The following is an 18,815-nucleotide window of genomic DNA, read 5'->3' on the forward strand; positions in this document are numbered from 1 at the left end:
GAGGAGATGGTCAATGACCTGAAAAGAGCTGGGACCACCGTTTCCAAGGTTACTGTTGGTAATACACTAACACGTCATGGTTTGAAATCATGCATGGCACTGAAGGTTCCCCTGCTTAAACCAGCACATGTCCAGGCCCGTCTTAAGTTTGTCAATGACCATTTGGATGATCCAGAGGAGTCATGGGAGAAAGTCATGTGGTCAGATGAGCCCAAAATAGAATTGTTTGGTCATAATTCCACTAACCTTGTTTGGAGGAAGAAGAATGATGAGTACCATCCCAAGAACACCATCCCTACTGTGAAGCATGGGGGTGGTAGTATCATGCTTTGGGGGTGTTTTTCTGCACATGGGACAGGGTGACTGCACTGTAAGCAGAGGATGACCGGAGCCAACACTATGTCATGTGTTATTCGTACTAGCTCCGCCTAACAATGGAAAAAAAAACGGACTTAAAAAAATACCTTTTGCATTTCAATGTTTTCTGTGGCGTTGTTAGTAAAGTGTAAGGATTTGCTGCAAATGACCCGGTTTTGAATCCACCTTTTGCAGAGCTTGCTCTTCATTCTTTTACTGTCACATCGGGAAAGCATTTACTTTCAATAAAAATTAAGAAAATGTTTAGAAATGTTTAATAATACACAATAGCATTTATTGGATAGGGTTAGGGATAGGTGTAGGGAGGGCTTTTATTGTCCCATTAAGGTGGCATCTATTTAATAATTTTAAAATATGATTTACACTCTGTTATTATTGCATCCTGTTAATTTACAACAATACTGGGGTGCAAATAGTATGTATCTTTCAAAATAAACTGTAAATAGCATCTAATTACTATTTACACATAATGCAAATAACATTTTTCATGTTGTAAATTGAATATATCACTTTCCTCAGTATGCTATTTCACTTTGTAAACAGAATCTACAGCTAAGAACATTTTATTTTCACTGAGTGTAAATAGAATCTAGTTGCTATTTACACTTGGTACACTGTAAAAAAAGAAAAAGAAAAAAAAAAGGCAAATTTTGAACTTTTGCAATACAATCGACTTGGATGTTTAAGAGTTAAAACAATGGTTTTAAAATGACCATTAAAATAATGGTGGGTGTCCTTGAAATGTTGTAATACTTAAGTAGGCCTACTTAATTTGATTGGTCAAATGTAAACCATGCAGGCTTGGTTACTACTCAAGTTTTGGAATGTCTGAGAAAGCTTACAAGTGCATGCATGTACACAGTTTAATTCCAATACTATTGTTAAGGTTTCAATGCTAATACAAACATTATTTCACAGAAAAAATGGATATAAACAGTAGGCCTACCAATTTAGGGTTCTTCAGCCTATAATAATACATACACCTTTTTGGTGCTAAATAGAAACCTTTTTAAGGTTCCATAAAGAACCATGCTACACTGAAAAAATAAAACCCTTGGATCAACTTAAAAAAATTGAAGTAATCGATCACACAAAATATTTTACATTGCCTCAAGTAAATAATTTAATTTAGTTTAATTTGAAAAGTTTAAATCCATGCAACCACTTTTTAAAGGTTGATCAAACTAATTATTTTAAATTGGATCAAACTAACAAATCATAATTTTATGTTGGAATAAACTAATTATTTAAATTAAAACAAAGTACTATTTATAAGCCAGAGTAAATTAATTATTTTAGGTTGTCTCATACTCAAATTACGATGTCATTATTTAAAATGAATAATAATAAAAAAAGCTTTTAAAACATTTTGATCAATGACTATCATAACACTTTCCTTTAGAACACATTTATATTTATTGTTCAATAAACATGTTCACATGTATGAAGATTAACAGTCTGCTTCACACAAAAATACAAATTTGTTACAAATAATCAAATCACCACTTGATGACATCACATTAGTAGTAATATTAAATTAGGAATGTTTGTCCTGACAACACATTTCACCATAAAACATCCTAAAATACAATTAAAATGTTAAAGCCCCACTTGGCTACTTTTGCTCTCGGGGTCCCCCTACAGTTTGGAAAAAATAATGTCCTCAACTACTGTCGTAAGAGCTGTCATCCTACAACAGGGGATGCCATCGCGCGTGCATTTGTTGACATGACAACCCTGATAGCCCTGAGCTAGTGATGCGCGGGTCGTCTCATAACCCGCGGACCCCGTATGTCTATTTAATGGTCGCGGGTGCGCGGCGTGTTGTAAAAATATATACAGTGGTGCGGTGCGGGCCAAATAACTTCATAAAAGCGTCCCGCGTGTCGGTGCAGCACTAACAGTTCCCCTGAAAACTGTAAGAGGAGTTTTTCTGGCGTCGCGTGTGAAATGTCTTCATCCCAGGTAACGTTACAGTCAGTGGCATATGCTTCAGCATGTCATATGAATATAATTTCATGGGTTTTATTTTTTTCAAACACCAAATAATCACGATGCTCACGTTTACAAGCCAGCGTCATTATAGTAGTCTATTGGTTACCGTTTTCCAGAATCTATATGATACTTCAGTTCAATGTTTGAGTGGTCGGTAATCACCGTAACAAGCAGGACAGCATCGGTCGGGCACGCCTCCTTCAGCTCACACCGACGAGCAAACGCTGGTCACATGCTGATCCTCGTCCTGCCTTTAATCCCATAATTTTTTCATTTCCTCTTATTGCTTTCCTCCAACAAAACCTTTTCTTTCTTATTTGTCTCTGCTGCTTCGGACATGACTATATTATCCGACGAACAAAGTTGGGCTCGCACGTCCGAATGTAAGGAAGTGTGTGTGTTGGTGGAAGTGACGTATATGCCGTAAAGCAGTCGAATTATGTAGTTCTTTTCTTTTTCTCGGGTTACTACCCGAAACCCGAAGTTTAAAAGTACGATTGAAAACGATACAGACCCCATCAGGCTATGGCAGACGTGTCATTCAACCTATTGTAAGTCGATTTATCATCACAAGAGTCTTAAAAAATATATTATGAAGGTTGAAAAGTTACCTAGTGCTGCTTTAAGATACAAATGTATCTCATGTTTATAAATGTTTATGATGATGAACAGTCTCTTTCAGCTGAACACCAGAGACAAATCCTGGAACTGCTCCTCAGACAGTGAACAGTGAACACTGCATCAGTTTCTGATACAGCGCTGTAAGCTCTACTTAAAGGGTTAGTTTACACAAAAATAAAAATTCTGTCATTAATCACTTATCCTCATGTCGTTCGACACTCGTGAGACCTCTGTTCATCTTCGGAACACAATTGAAGATATTTTAGTTGAAATCCGATGGCTCAGAAAGGCCTTCATTGATACCAATGTCATTTCCTCTCTCAAGACCCATAAAGGCAATAAAGACGTCGTTACAAAGCCCATCTCACCAGTGGCTCTATAATCATTTTATGAAGTAACGAGAATAGTTCAACCCCCCCCCCCCCCCCCTCGAAATAATGACTTCCGATTTCAAAGCACAGCTTCCTGAAGCTTCAGAGCTTTATGAATCAGTGTATTGATGAACTGAATTGATACATTGAGTCAGTGATTTTATGAAGCAGTGTTTTGAAATCTGCCCATTATTAGATAAGTCGTTGTTTCATTTTTTTTTGCGCACAAAAACTAATTCTCGTGGCTTCATAAAATGATTGTAGAGCCACTGTAGTGAGATGGGCTTTGTAACGACGTCTTTAGTGCCTTTATGGGTCTTGAGAGAGGAAATGGCATTGGTGTCAATGAAGGCCTTTCTGAGCCATTGGATTTCAACACTATCTAACTTCATCTGTGTCTGAAGATGAACGGCGGTCTTACAGGTGTCCAACGACATGAAGGTGAGGATTTAACGACAGAATATTCCTTTTTGGGCGAACTAACCCTTTAAATATAACCTATTTGTATGCAATATAGCAAGCAGGTTCCGGATCTCTGATCCTTCAATGACAATTGTAATGTCTTTTGGTGGATGGAGAGGATCCTCTTTCCCAGTGATAAAGATCGTCATGGTTGTTTGCTCCAGTTCTTCAACCTCATTTTCCTGCATAAAAAAGAAAGACAAAATAAGTACATTATAGTTTCAGAAATCTCCCATTTTCAGCTCTTACACACTCTAAACTGAACTTGAATAGGCGTGTGACGAGTGAGAGCAAAGCGAGGCCGGTGAGTAATTGGATGATCAGTGCCAACTGCACGTCACACTGGTCTCAGATCTCTCACGGAGGAGTGAAGGGAAAATAAAAGGAGGAGTGACGACAGTGAAGGAAGAGAGAGGACCAGGCCTGGATTTTACATAGAATATAGATGTTAAGTCATTTGCAAATGGATTCCTTTGGACAAACTTATTTTGACAGTGTTCCAGGGAAGACAAGGTAAAAAGATTTGGTACGTCTGGACATGGTCTAAGTGTTCACAGCTCAAAATTCAGCATCAAAGATTTCTTATAAATAGAGTTAAAATCTCATCTTGTGAGCTGAGTTTCTCGTCACACCCCTATTAAAAGTGGCTAGGAAAACCTAGACTATGACCATGTTAGTCTGTAGGTGTTATTTGTGTGAGCAAGTTAGAGAGATGCCCTTACCTTCTTTGAAAAGGTGCTCAAAAGGTTCGCCGAGGTAGATCAGAGATTTGAGGATGCATTCTCTTCTGATGGTGATGTCTGCAGTCTGAGAGTAAAAACAATAACTATGAATTAAAATTAAACAATTACAAAAAAAAAAAAACACTATTCAGCCATGGATCCCACTGATAATCAAATTCATAGATACCTCATATAAAACCTGCAATGTCCTGGTGGTCTCTTTCACAACTCCTCCCTTGCTCCTGATGACCTCCAACAGTTTGGTGGAGTGCTTGTCCAACTGCACCAAGAACTTTGTCTCCAAAGGAACTGTTGTAATTCGCATGAACTTAAATTGATCTTAAAAGTAGAGCATACAGAAATAAATTTAGAAGATAGTGAACACAAAACAGAATCCCCAGCACAACCGTACTAAATTACAACAACAACTCATTAGTGAATCAACAGTTAGGTCTAAAAATGTGGAATGCCATGGTATGGCAACTGCCATACGTAAACACCGCCCGAGTAGTCGTGCGCCCAGTCTATTCTCTGCTATATGCCGACCTAAAACATTCACTTTAATAAAACATCATCAAAGTAGTCCATATGTGACATCAGTTAGTTAATTAGAATCTCTTGAAGCATCAAAAATACATTTTGGTCCAAATATCACAAAAACGATGACTTTATTCAGCATTGTCTTCTCTTCCGTGTTTCTCAATAAAGATTAAAACGGTTCATGAATCAGTGAATCAATGATTCGGATTGCCAATGTCACGTGATTTTAGCAGTTTGGATCCAAGGGGGTAATCTAGCGCTCGGAAAGCGTTCCACCCATAGGGGCTGCCATTGCTAACCAAGCCATCACCTGCTGTTAGCATCCCATTGACTCCCATTCATTTTTGAGTCACTTTGACAGTGAATAACTTTACATCTGAGACGTTTAAAGACTCCATTTGTCCATTGTTTATTTCTAAAGAAACACGACAATGTATAAAAGGCTCCATTACCTTGTATCTTACACTATCGCCCCGCAGAAGCTGTTTTTGTAAAAATAGGCTAACGATTGCGTCATAACCAACGTGACTCTGTCGCACAGTTGAGAAATTACCGTATAGACCTGAGGAGACGCTCGCAGGCAATCTTTTACTGTCTATGAGACAGTCGGGGGGACGTGGAGACATAAAGTCTGATAAAGTCAAGGGGGAAGAATGGGGAGAAGCCCTTAGTGAGCCAAAAGCAACAGGAGGAAACATTTAAACAACGTGATTCAGCTTTCACTTTCCACATCTACTAGAAGACCTACAGCTGTCAGACAGGAGGCTCACGTCACATCTACGTCCTCAAGCTCAGTCTGAGCCTGCGCAGTTCGCTCAGCCATCAGGAAGTGAGTGCCCCTAGGTTGACTTCATTATTTTGCCGTTGACGTCAATGGGGTCGCTGTGTCCATTTCTTTTACTGTCTATGTTTGGATCTCGTGTCGAACTCCCAAACTGCTTAAATGAAATGATCATATAAGATACTTTTGGTATGACATTATATGAATGCACAACAGTAAACAACATTATATAACAATGATATGTGAAGAACAATACAGTCTAGTAGGCTCTGTAACTATTATTGAAGAAATGAAATTATGCTTTCAGTATGATGTCACATTATTGTACCAAATGAGCATTAAAGACTCACTAAGTCTTTGAGCCAGAGTAGCCTACGTGTTTTGCATTGGAAATGTTCTTTAATGTTATGCAGTATTTTTAAAACCTTTTAAAAATTATTTGATGCTTGAATGTTCTATTGTATTAATGGCATAGACAGAGAAAGTAGGCCAGTGTTGCCTTCTGATATCCAAAGGAAAATATTTACACAATGAGCATTGCGTTAAAGTTCCCCTTTGTTCATCTTGATTTTCATCTAAACTCATTATGTCTTCACTGAGTTGCAGCTCCTCCATGGAAAGTTACGTAAAAGTGGTTTTGCTGACTCTTGAGTGTAGACTGGCGTAATCGTGTGCACATTTGCATTGGATCATTGATTTCAATTCACAAGAAATGTGACGAAAATTATTTTAAAAAGTACAATTACTAGATGCATAATGTGACAATATGCAAATTATTTATGATGTATAATATTAAAGCAGTCTTAAAACTCTTATTCATTTAATGAGTTACTTTTTCATTTCACTGATTCAAGTCATTTGTTAATTTTCCATCAAATATATGGAAGTGTAGACATTGACTGCATAGTGACTTTAATTTCTTTCATCATTTGTTTATTTATTTAATTTTTACCAAATGGATTGTGCAGGTAATGACATTTTAATCATGTTTGGATAAAAAGTTAATTAATTGACTATATGGTTATACAGTTAAACAGTGTTAACCATTTTCAGTGTCTGTTTGCATTAGGTATATTTTTTGAATATAATTTATTGTTATAAATTCTAAATAGGCAACCCTTTTTACAGTTGTATGCAATACAAAAGGACAGTTAAATAAAATAACTATAGCTAAAGTAAGTTAAATTGACAATAGGATTTTTTCCCCCCTCCTTTTGAAATAACAGTGCGTGAAAGTGATAAACCAATAAATGATTCACAAGATTCCACTTTCTATTGTTAGTTCAGTCTTTGGACATCCCCTCCTCTTTAAGATAGGATATTTCACTTCCCATTCACTAGTCATGCTGAAAAGGGATCAGCAAATTGTGACTTAATATAAACTTGAGCTTTGCAAAGAAAGTCCCCGAGTGTGTGGCAGACACCTCTTTTTGCAATTTCGGCATACATCTAAGAAAAAGAGGAAATTGCTTATTTTGTGTGTCTCTATTTTTTCTTCTTTTTTTGCATGTTGAGAAAGATCAGTCACACTTGTGAGTCCACCATGACGAGAGCATTCAGACATGAACAAATAAAATAAATATAAATAAATGTTGAGAGGTTAATAATTAATGGATCACTCCATGTCATTTTCTTCCAATGCATATGTATATCTATATAATGCTATTTTGTATATGTATTATGATGTTATTCATGTGGTCATAAAAAGGGGGGGGGGGGGCGATATCTTTATGAGACTCCTTTGATGAGTTGTTAGATGTGTTAAAAGTTTATCAAAATGTCTTCATAAACCGCACCAATGACTATTATCCATAGATTACGATATTACGATAGAGCGATATTTAGATTAGGCTACGATAGAGCGATATTTACAACGTTAACTCAATTTGACTCATAAATTCATAATTTTTCATTATTCATCTTTCCACATTTTTTAAGAGCGGGCGCGGTCATTTTAAACTTGAATTGCGAAGCTATAAAAAAATGTGTAGTTCTACTACACAATAGTATAAACTGCTAATACTATACGTAACACATTCAAAAATGTTGTTTTTCACGACTACGTGACTTTTAAAAAAAAGCTGGGGATTTCTGTGAACTCGGCCAATAAGACACGACATAAACACGTGACGTCATGAGCACGCGATCTGGGGTTGGGCTCTGGATTCCTTTCGTTTTCTGTCAAAGACTATAGATGTTTTCTATCCATGACAAAAAATTTACAGCAAGCAGTAATTCCAGCAGAGGAGTCCAGAGGAATGGCTCAGGTCAGTCATCTGCAGATAATTGATGAGAAGGACTTGCGAGACGTAGTTTTGGTCAAAACGAGTGCAGGTGCGTGTTTGCGAGGGCATCTCGGAAGGACAGGTCGCAAAGTGGCTGTCAAGTTAATCAAGGATAGGTAAGGTGCCTTTTCAGTTATCATACCTGTGGCAGATCACTTTGGCACGTTTGTTTGTTGTGCTTTGCATAAATATAGGTTAATACAATTCAAATGTATTATATCTTGTATATTATATATTATATATTGTATATTGTATTTAAATAATAATAATGAAGTGGGCATGTGTTAATGTTAATACATATTCAAACAAAATACTATTAAATATCGCTGTGGATATGTTCTGTGGAGTAAAATCTCTGTAAAACATTGTGCAGCTTACAGGGTATTTCCAAGAAATTGAAAACAAAATCTAAATGCTGTGTGTGTGTGTGTGTTTGTGTTTGTGTGTGTGTGTGTGTGTGTGTGTGTGTGTGTGTGTGTGTGTGACACCAGAAAATGGATTGACAGGTTAAAGAAAGTAGAAATGTTGGCCAAGGTGTGCTCTGAGCAAGTACTAGTCCCGTTGGGTGTGTTCACAAGTTCATCTCACTCTCTAGTGGGACTGGTGTGGGACTGGATGACAGAAGGATCTCTAGAGTCGACACTGCATGAGGTAAGCAGCACTTAAACAATGCACTTGATACTTATTTTTTAAAGAATATTTGAGTCAGACAGGTGTGTAAACATACCTGATGAATCTGTTATCTAAAGCAGGAAGTTTCTTTTTGGATTGTGTAGGTGTGTTCATGTTCCTGAGATTGGAAATCCCCTGGGCAGGGAATCAACTAGTAATGTAACAATACTAAAAATAGTGGCAACGAACACAATTTGTTTGAGTACGATGGCATTCCAATAGAATGCATTAGCACTTTAGTAGCTGTTGTGTCATCATCATCATTAATATAACTCTCACCGTTAGGAAATGCCTCTGTGTGCATTCTACCAGTCGTATTTCATTTAACTGCAAGTGATACATTTTTTTGCTTTCTTTAGACAAACCGGTACCCAGACCTTTCGATGGCTCTTTGTCTTCGGGTCATGCGGGATGTTGCTGAAGGTTTAGCTCATATCCATGCCATTCCGCTGCCTCACGGCGCCCTGAAAGCTACTAATGTTCTTCTCGATCAAGAGTACCATGCCAAAGTATTGCCATGCATAGTCCAAAGTTTCTTAAAATAAAAACATGTTTTTTTTGTACATATGCTTTACCATTTTTCTTACTTTTAAAATGTGTGTCATTGTAGTTGTGTGACTGGGGTCAGGAGATGGACATGCACTTGACCACTTCTAATGGCTGTGGGCCATGTTACAGAGATCTGGCCTATGTGTCACCTGAAGTCTTACAAGGTGCTGTTCCTTCTGTGGAGGCTGACATATATAGGTGAGGTGCATTATCTCGAAATTCTAGTGTTTCAGCTGTATATTACAGACGAATCGTTGAGTTCATTTGAGCTTTTTTAATGATTCTACAGTTTTGGCGTTCTGCTGTGGGAAACTCTGAATAGAAAGCGTCCATGTGAAGGTATGTTGTCATCTCTTCAATGCATCTCGTCTTATTCTGGGACATGGATTTTACAGTCATTCATTGACCTGAAACTTTGTTTTAATAAAGGTATTGATCAGCTTCAGACCAGATTACAGCTTGGTTTAGGGGTTGACCTTCTGCCACCAATGACCCCTCAAAACCATGCTCTTACGCAGCTCATGGTTAGATGCTTGAACAGTGAACCTCAAAAACGACCATCGGCTGAGGGTTAGTTACAGCATTTTTTGTGGATCTTAGAGGTGTTATTTAAAATTTGCTCATCTCTTATTTTCTGCTCATAAAGAGTGTGCAGTGGTTCTAAGGACAGCGTTGGCAGCTTTTGATCCTCAGACTTTCGCTGAAGATGTTCTTCATCTGAAAAAATGCAAGGTACTTGTTTAATAATTAATGAGCTTAAAGGTCCTGTTCTTCGCGTGTTTTCGAAGCTTTGATTATGTTTACAGTCAGGGGCGTAGCACCAAATTTTGGGCCCTGGGTACAAACCATCTTGCTGGGCCCCCGTACCATGTATGTGTATGTATAGAAAACGGACTTCCCTGCCTTGGGCCCTGGTTACTCAGTACCCTTTATCCCCCCAGTCCCACGCCCCTGTTTACAGTGTGCAATATAACATTAGTTCATGTTTCGCGTGTAAAAAAACAGTATTTTTCACACAATTTACTTATCTGTACAGCGCTGTTTCCTCTGTCCTAAAAACGGCCTGATGATTTCCTTGTTCTATGAAGTCCCTCCTTCAAAAACACATAACGAGTTCTGATTGGGCCAGCCCTTCCCGTGTTTTGATTGGACTGCAGCTAGCACAATTGGCCTGGAAAGGTCCCGCCTCTTACCATAATGGGGAGATGCAAGCGCTGAATGCGCGCTCTTCTCCATGTGGGACAGCATGAACACCCCCTAGTTTGCGTGTTCTTGTAGGCGGAGGGTTAGTCAACAAACGGTTCTAGTGACGTCATTACATCCCTGCACTTCCTGCTGTAGTTAATTCCAAACCCGCCGTTTGTTGTAGGCTTTGAAAGGGAACTTCTGTTAAAGAAAATATCTTGCTTGGCATTGAGCTTTGAGCTTTATAATTTTACAGGTATTATTTATGCTCTAACAGCAACATTACACACTACAGTTTGAAAGATGGAATCACGAAGAACGGGACCTTTAATAATAGTTATAAATACTTTTATACAGTGGGGTGATATATTTTATTTTATACAGAGATTTTTTCAAAATCATAATCTGGAAATAAGTCAGCATGAATGAGACAAATATCTGCTTTTCTCCTCTATTGTGATAGAATCGATTTTAAGTTTATAACTCACATTTGCAACTTTATATCACACACATTTTGAGAAAAAAAAGTTATAATTGTGGGATAATATGTCACAATTACCTTTTTTTATTTTTTTATTCTGTGGCGGAAACAAGCTTCCATAAATAGGGATTACTAGAGTGCAAGTTAATGTTTTTTAATGAAAGATTATGAAGGCACATTAATTAAAAAGAAAATAGTGATATGCACAGAAAAATTATTTCTAAAAAAACTGCAATATTTTAATTCCATGGTGATTTAAGGAGACATTTAAAATAACGGAAAAAAAACTTTAAGAATAAAAAATATTTCCTGGTCACTAATCCAATAAGCAAATTATATACACACACTATACTTTTCAAATGGTCAAATATTTTTGATTCCATTGAAACACAATGCGTTCATTCTTAATAGCTATGTTGGAGGTCATCTGGTTTTACAAAAACTTGTGGCGTTCATACATCTCAAGTGCTGCTGTGTTTAAAGCTGTAACAAACTGCTCCGAGACACAAGGCTGAGGATCCAAATGCAGTTTTACTGAATGGGTAATCCACAACTGTAATCAAAAACAGGCAACAGGTCATACATATCAGGTAACTAGTCCAAACAATAACTGAGTCACAGTCGAAGGATTAAAAACCCAACAAAAGGCCAGTAACCAGGAGACTGCTGAATGTTCAGTTTCACTAGACAAGACATTGCAATTATTGGCTGATGTAATCAGGCTTATATAGGGTGAGGTAATGAGCTAATGAGACACAGCTGTAAACAATAATGGATGATTAGACCAGGCAATGAACTATACGAAATTAAGCCCTTGGCCCTGTCCCAAAGGTCACACTTCATGTACACTTTTGGTCTTGTGGCATTACAATGGCCGCTGTGTGCGCATATCCCTTAAGTCCAAAAGACACGTAGGGTTTCCCATTCGTCACTTAAGCTTAAAGAAAGGTGTCCGTGAGGACTTCTATCCGGTAGTCAAAGCAGCATTACATCAGGAAAGTGCGTACTCAGAGGAAGACTGTAAGGGTTTAGGGTGCCATTTGGGACAGAGCCCTTGATGGTATGGCAATAATCTGGGGTGGAGGGCCCTCTAATGAACAACCAGGGCACTCCAGCTGGTGATCGTGACAAAAGCAAACCGAGTACGAACTGACATTCTAAAATGTGTTCATTTTTCTAATCAAAATGCCACTCTGTTGTTATGCAGAGGTATTCAGTTAGAAGCATTTTCAATAGCATTCTGAGATTTGAATACACTTAATGTTGAATATTTTCTTGTATACATTTTAATTTATTTTAATACAGCTGTGAAGAATAATTTGACAGTTAAACGATTGTGCATTCATTAGGTGGTAATGTTTATTTGTGGCCTGTGTGTCTGTCTGTTTCACCAGGAGAGGAGGCTACTGAGCTGTAAAATGCACGAAACCTGGGAGTTGCCTATTGAGCTACATAACCTAGAGGTAAGACAACTGCTGTGATTAACGTGCGTGGGTTTTTCTTGATTCGGTGTAGAAATGTTCTCTCATTTTTATTTGAGAATGTTGGTATTTTTGAGCAGGTACTCAGTCCAATGCTATATTTTGTATTGTGTGTGTTCATTATAAATGATGTGCAATGTAACACTTCTTACAGCCGTGGTTACAGGATTTTGGGGAAAAAAGAGTCCCAAATACTTGCTTGGGGGTTCGGGGCCCGCTGGGAAAAAAAACATGATTATGATTCACTTTATCTAAATTTGTGCATTTTAATATTCCAGAAGGGCAAAGATTGCATAACAATGGCTTTAAAACCATGTTTTAAACATGTCTCTTTTTTTTTTTGTCAGTGCAAAAAGAAAATCCATTGAATAAAAATGTTTATGTAAAATAGCATTTGAGTTTGAAATTACAACATTTTAATAGATAACTCTTTTATTTGATTCAACATTCCTGTCATTTTGACATTGGCATGGCGGTCATTCCTAGGATTCTGTAATATCTCTGTCCTCTACTTTTTAAAGTGGTGGCTCACCAAAATTAAATGTTAAAAGCTTTTCACAATACTTTATGTCCAATATGATGAATACAAATAATTATTTAAATAAAATGTATCATAAAATAATGTACTTTCTATCGTACATTTCGTCACATATCTCTGTATATTTCTCATTGTTTCGGGGTTGAGTTTTTCACTTGATTGATTAATAGTTTTTAGTAGTTTTATTGTAACAAAATCATGACAACACATTATTTTATTATAAATAGAATATTTGAAGTAATGTGAGCACTTAAACCTTGACAAGCATCCATAATCAGAAATGACAGCCATATTAGCAGCAGCAAGAGTGTGTATTGCATGCAGATATGTTGACCCAGAAAGAAGGGCACAATATGAGAGAGACAAAAAAGTGAAAATATAAAGTTGAATGCAGTGACTCCTTTTAAACCAGTTAGAGTCTTCAACACTATTACACTATTCTTTACTATTCTTTAGGGAACAATATAGAGAAGACAATTAAAAATGAAGGCATTTCTTGCTGATCACCTCCTGACATGTTAAAGACTAACAATAAAACATCTAAATTGAAAACATTTTTTACAAAAATAAACAGACCACAGACACGCAATTTGTTTATTTTTAACTCCAGTCCCATTAAAATGTGAGAATTTGCATACATTTTACATGTGCAGTTATTAAATTGTTATTAGGGACACATGAGCAGTAGATCCATGTTTGTTTTATAACTATAGTTTTGTGTAAAATCCTTTTTAAACCCATTAAATTTTAATTTAAATCTGAAAAAAGTCGTTAATGCTTGAGGTGGGAAAATATATTTTGATAGAGGTTTGATATTTGCCTATTGATGTGGGGTATTTAGAAAATTCAGTGGAAAATTCAACTGTTTACAGTTTCGATGTTTACAGCTTTTAAATTCTGAAAATTGACTTTTATTGTCTTTTAACAGCAGCAGGACAATAGTTGCAAAGGTCGCACAAAACATTGGACCTCCAAGGTGATTCCACGGACTGAAACTCTGCCAGTGTCTTCAATAAAGGCAAAAGGAAAGCCCCCTCTGCCAATGGCAACAAGAGGTTGTCCTCAGATCGGATGCTTTAGAGGTTAGCGAGCTCTCATTTAATAATATTTTCTCACTTTATTAGTGTAAAATGTCTTCTAATTACCCTAAACTTCTAATATCTTTTATAGATACTGGTAAAAGTTCAGTCCAATCCAGTTACTCCTGCAGTGATCTTGGTTTCACTCAGATTAATGGGCATTGTGGAATTTCCCAGAGACAGAGTTCCCCATCTTTAAAGTCCCCATGTGTTTCCTCCACAACGCTGTTTCAGAGCACCCCACAACACAACACTGGCAACCAGGGTGAGAAATTAGTTCTGTCTCCAAAATGTCCTAACAGTCGTTTTGTTTGAATTTCTCTAATTCCCTCCATTCCTGTCCCGCACATTACCAACATATGAGTTTGGACCACAAACATAAACACATCATTGTTGCATGCCTTAATCCATCTGGAAAAAGCTCTGCTCTCTGTCAGTCTCAATTGCCTGATGTATTTATGCTAAATAAATCTGGATGAGCTTTGTGTACATATTTTGTACATACTGTTGCCATAACTACCTGGACACAGCAAATGTATCGGTTCTTGTTTGTGTTGTGCACCTTTACATGTGCGCAGTAAGCAGTTCTGTGAGACTGTACTCACTCGCTTCCTGAATGACCGGCCCACTAATGCCTTATCTGTGTCCAGTGTGTTTCCTCCCCAGAGGGTTTTTGTCTTTCTCAGAATTAGTCTTGTTTTGTTCATTTAAACGTAAGTAGCATAGATGGTTTTGTTGCAGTGATCGAACTAGTTAAGTTTAAAGTTTGTTGATTTTTTTTGTTTAAATTTTTTTTGAAAGAAGTTTCACCAAAGCTGCATTTATTTGATCAAAAATACAATAAATACAGGGATATTATGAAATATTATTTCAATTTAAACTAACTGTTTTCTATTTGAATATACAGGTCCTTCTCAAAAAATTAGCATATTGTGATAAAGTTCATTATTTTCCATAATGTAATGATAAAAATTAAACTTTCATATATTTTAGATTCATTACACACCAACTGAAATATTTCAGGTCTTTTATTGTTTTAATACTGATGATTTTGGCATACAGCTCATGAAAACCCCAAATTCCTATCTCAAAAAATTAGCATATTTCATCCGACCAATAAAAGAAAAGTGTTTTTAATACAAAAAAAGTCAGCCTTCAAATAATTATGTTCAGTTATGCAGTCAATACTTGGTCGGGAATCCTTTTGCAGAAATGACTGCTTCAGTGCGGCGTGGCATGGAGGCGATCAGCCTGTGGCACTGCTGAGGTGTTATGGAGGCCCGGAATGCTTCGATAGCGGCCTTAAGCTCATCCAGAGTGTTGGGTCTTGCGTCTCTCAACTTTCTCTTCACAATATCCCACAGATTCTCTATGGGGTTCAGGTCAGGAGAGTTGGCAGGCCAATTGAGCACAGTAATACCATGGTCAGTAAACCATTTACCAGTGGTTTTGGCACTGTGAGCAGGTGCCAGGTCGTGCTGAAAAACGAAATCTTCATCCCCATTAAGCTTTTCAGCATATGGAAGCATGAAGTGCTCCAAAATCTCCTGATAGCTAACTGCATTGACCCTGCCCTTGATAAAACACAGTGGACCAACACCAGCAGCTGACATGGCACCCCAGACCATCACTGACTGTGGGTACTTGACACTGGACTTCAGGCATTTTGGCATTTCCTTCTCCCCAGTCTTCCTCCAGACTCTGGCATCTTGATTTCTGAATGACATGCAAAATTTGCTTTCATCTGAAAAAAGTACTTTGGACCACTGAGCAACAGTCCAGTGCTGCTTCTCTGTAGCCCAAAAGTGGCTTGACCGGGAGAATGCGGCACCTGTAGCCCATTTCCTGCACACACCTGTGCACGGTGGCTCTGGATGTTTCTACTCCAGACTCAGTCCACTGCTTCCGCAGGTCCCCCAAGGTCTGGAATCGGTCCTTCTCCACAATCTTCCTCAGGGTCCGGTCACCTCTTCTTGTTGTGCAGCGTTTTTTGCCACACATTTTCCTTCCCACAGACTTCCCACTGAGGTGCCTTGATACAGCACTCTGGGAACAGCCTATTCGTTCAGAAATTTCTTTCTGTGTCTTACCCTCTCGCTTGAGGGTGTCAGTGATGACCTTCTGGACAGCAGTCAAGTCTTACCCATGATTGCTGTTTTGAGTAATGAACCAAGCTGGGTTTCTTACGTTTTTAAAAGCCTCAGGAATCTTTTGCAGGTGTTTAGAGATAGTTAGTTGATTCAGATGATTAGGTTAATAGCTCCATTAGAGAACCTTTTCATGATATGCAATTTTTTTTGAGATAGGAATGTTGGGTTTTCATGAGCTATATGCCAAAATCATCAGTATTAAAACAATAAAAGACCTGAAATATTTCAGTTGGTGTGCAATGAATCTAAAATATAGGAAAGTTTAATTTTTATCATTACATTATGGAAAATAATGAACTATCACAATATGCAATTTTTTTTGAGAAGGACCTGAATGTGAAAGCAGTCATTACTCCAGTCTTCAGTCTCACATGAGCCTTCAGAAATCATTGTAATATGCTGATTTGGTGCTCAAAAAACATTTATTATTATTATCAATTTTGAAAACAGTTTCAACTTTTTCATGACGTTTTAATGTATCTGGTGAATTACAAATATTTAACCATGTTTTTATTGTCACTTTTGATCAAGTAAACACATCCTTTTTATGAATAGATTTTTTTTTTAAAACCCCAAACTTTTGTATAGATTTAGTTTATCTTTTATTTAAGGGGAGGAGAACTGATATCACGACTGAGCCTGGATGCTTTTTGATAAATACACAGTTATTGATCCAAAAGGAAGGAAATTGTTGTCTCTTCAGAACTGGTTTACAGCAGAATTGAAATCTGATTGCATCATTGAATCATTATTTTCCTGTTTATCTCTGTAAAGCTGCTTTAAAAATAATCTGTATTGTATAAGGCACTATATGGTGACTTGATTTTTGAATATACTATTGACTGTACTCTAATTTCTCTAGTTAAATGTGAACTGTCTGTGGGAAGGAGCTGTTGCCGACTTCTGCGTGAGAGGCGAGAGGCCATTGTTCGCTGCATGACTGAAGGACGACTCAACAACCTACTTGACGTGTTACGGGCTAGACATGCTGTGACACGTGAGATGTATGAGATCATCACTGCGGCCTTGACCTTGACCGCACGTACGCGCCATTTGCTTGATATCTGTGCCTGTCTTGGTGAAAATGTTGCTATCTTGGTGGCCACAACTTTAGGTTTAGTATCCACCGAAAATACTCAAACTGCCCAGAGGTGGCAGGCTGGTTAAATTTGATTTTAAAAAATGCCTATGCATTTGTGTTGTGCAAAGCAAAATGCAGTAACAACACACACACACACAAAACAATTGATATCAGACTGATATTAATCATTTGTGTATAGTGTGTCAAGAATATGTTGCGATGGTTATTGTGTTTTTATTTAGACTGTCTGTAAGAGATGAAGAGAGGTCAGATTCTCTGGAAGGGTATGCTGCCATGCAGTTTTGTTACTTTTAAGCTAAAAAAGATCATCAAATTGACACCCAATATAAAGGGTTTTGATGGTGCCATTGTTTCCCACTTCACAAACTGAAGGGATTATTTAAATGACTTGGAACATGATAATGTTCTGATGAATAGGCAAATACAGATTTGATTACATTCCTTTGAAGAGAAAAAGAAATCAACAGCACAAAACTAGATTATTTTTAAAAGGAACTTTTATCAAAAGGTAAAACTATTTCCCTTAATCATTCTTACCTAACAGTGTTTGTAACGTTCACACTCTGTTGCTGTTAATATTGAAATATTGATTGTTTCCGCCTAATATATCATATTGTTTTGAGAGACTCATCATATTTTAATTATACTATAACTACATTAATCACGTTTTTGTGTGTGTACCACACATTTCCAAGGTTGTAGGTTTTTGATGTTAGACTTACAATTGTGCATGTTGCACAACGACGCAGTAGTTTCTGATTGTAGTGTATCTTGCAACAAGACATTATTTTTAATAGCATTTAATAGTATTGATTGGTGCCCTATGTATGCAGCACAGAATGTATAAAGTGTACTAAGTATATAAATAAATATATTCATGTATGTAAAAACAAATGGTATAAGAAATGTCATTAAATGTTCACACTCTTTTGTGATCTGTTGTGTCGTTACCACAGTTTATGTCCCTTCAGCATTTCACCTTAACTCATATGTAATATCCACTTCTTGGAGAACAGTTATTACGTGGTATTACTCAGGTCAATGCCATGCCACATACCTCCTCACATACTGTCTAATTGCATGGATGATCTTTACTCTGAAGGGCATGAATGTCTTTGACATGAAATTTCAAGCTGCTTCAACAATGTTCTAGCATGTGACATACTGCTTCATAGACATTTTTCGGTCTTGTTTTTTATAATTATTATGAACAATGAATGCTATTGGGTCATATAATAAACTACATGGAGCTTTTGTATTGCTAAGTCCAACATTGTTTTTACAACACAACACACGGCTATTTAAAATTAAGTAGTGAAGGTAAAATGTAATTAAGAGTACCAGTAATAGTAACCATTCACATGACCTGAAATACTCATTCCCTTATACAAATATGCTTACATACATTATAAACTTAAAAGAT

At 37.2% G+C, this 18,815-nt stretch overlaps 1 protein-coding gene across 2 annotated transcripts; it reads left to right on the forward strand.

Moving 5' to 3' along the window:
* Positions 1 to 8,017: 8,017 nt before the first annotated feature.
* si:dkey-181f22.4 (receptor-interacting serine/threonine-protein kinase 2) lies at positions 8,018 to 18,519 on the forward strand. Of its 2 annotated transcripts, none has more exons than XM_067442646.1 (11): positions 8,018 to 8,271; positions 8,751 to 8,806; positions 9,187 to 9,336; positions 9,438 to 9,574; positions 9,666 to 9,715; positions 9,806 to 9,946; positions 10,023 to 10,108; positions 12,437 to 12,505; positions 13,990 to 14,143; positions 14,232 to 14,405; positions 17,153 to 18,519. In XM_067442646.1, exons 2-11 carry the CDS (start codon positions 8,771 to 8,773, stop codon positions 17,455 to 17,457), a joined length of 1,302 nt encoding a protein of 433 aa, XP_067298747.1. In that variant the 5' UTR covers positions 8,018 to 8,271; positions 8,751 to 8,770; the 3' UTR covers positions 17,458 to 18,519. The 2 variants fall into 2 exon arrangements, with proteins under 2 accessions (XP_067298747.1, XP_067298742.1); XM_067442641.1 differs by having other exon boundaries at positions 8,647 to 8,806; positions 17,153 to 18,517.
* The last annotated feature ends 296 nt before the right edge of the window (positions 18,520 to 18,815 follow it).

This window comes from Pseudorasbora parva, chromosome 1, assembly GCF_024679245.1.
Source record: "Pseudorasbora parva isolate DD20220531a chromosome 1, ASM2467924v1, whole genome shotgun sequence".
NCBI classification, from domain to species: domain Eukaryota; kingdom Metazoa; phylum Chordata; class Actinopteri; order Cypriniformes; family Gobionidae; genus Pseudorasbora; species Pseudorasbora parva.

What these genes read in the sequence shown, in the direction of transcription:
- si:dkey-181f22.4 (XM_067442641.1), top strand. Translation starts at nt 8,078, where the DNA reads ATGACAAAAAATTTACAGCAAGCAGTAATTCCAGCAGAGGAGTCCAGA. An exon ending in ATCAAGAGTACCATGCCAAA is followed by an intron (nt 9,337 to 9,437) that starts GTATTGCCATGC and finishes GTGTCATTGTAG; the next exon opens with TTGTGTGACTGGGGTCAGGA. An exon ending in TCAGATCGGATGCTTTAGAG is followed by an intron (nt 14,144 to 14,231) that starts GTTAGCGAGCTC and finishes TATCTTTTATAG; the next exon opens with ATACTGGTAAAAGTTCAGTC.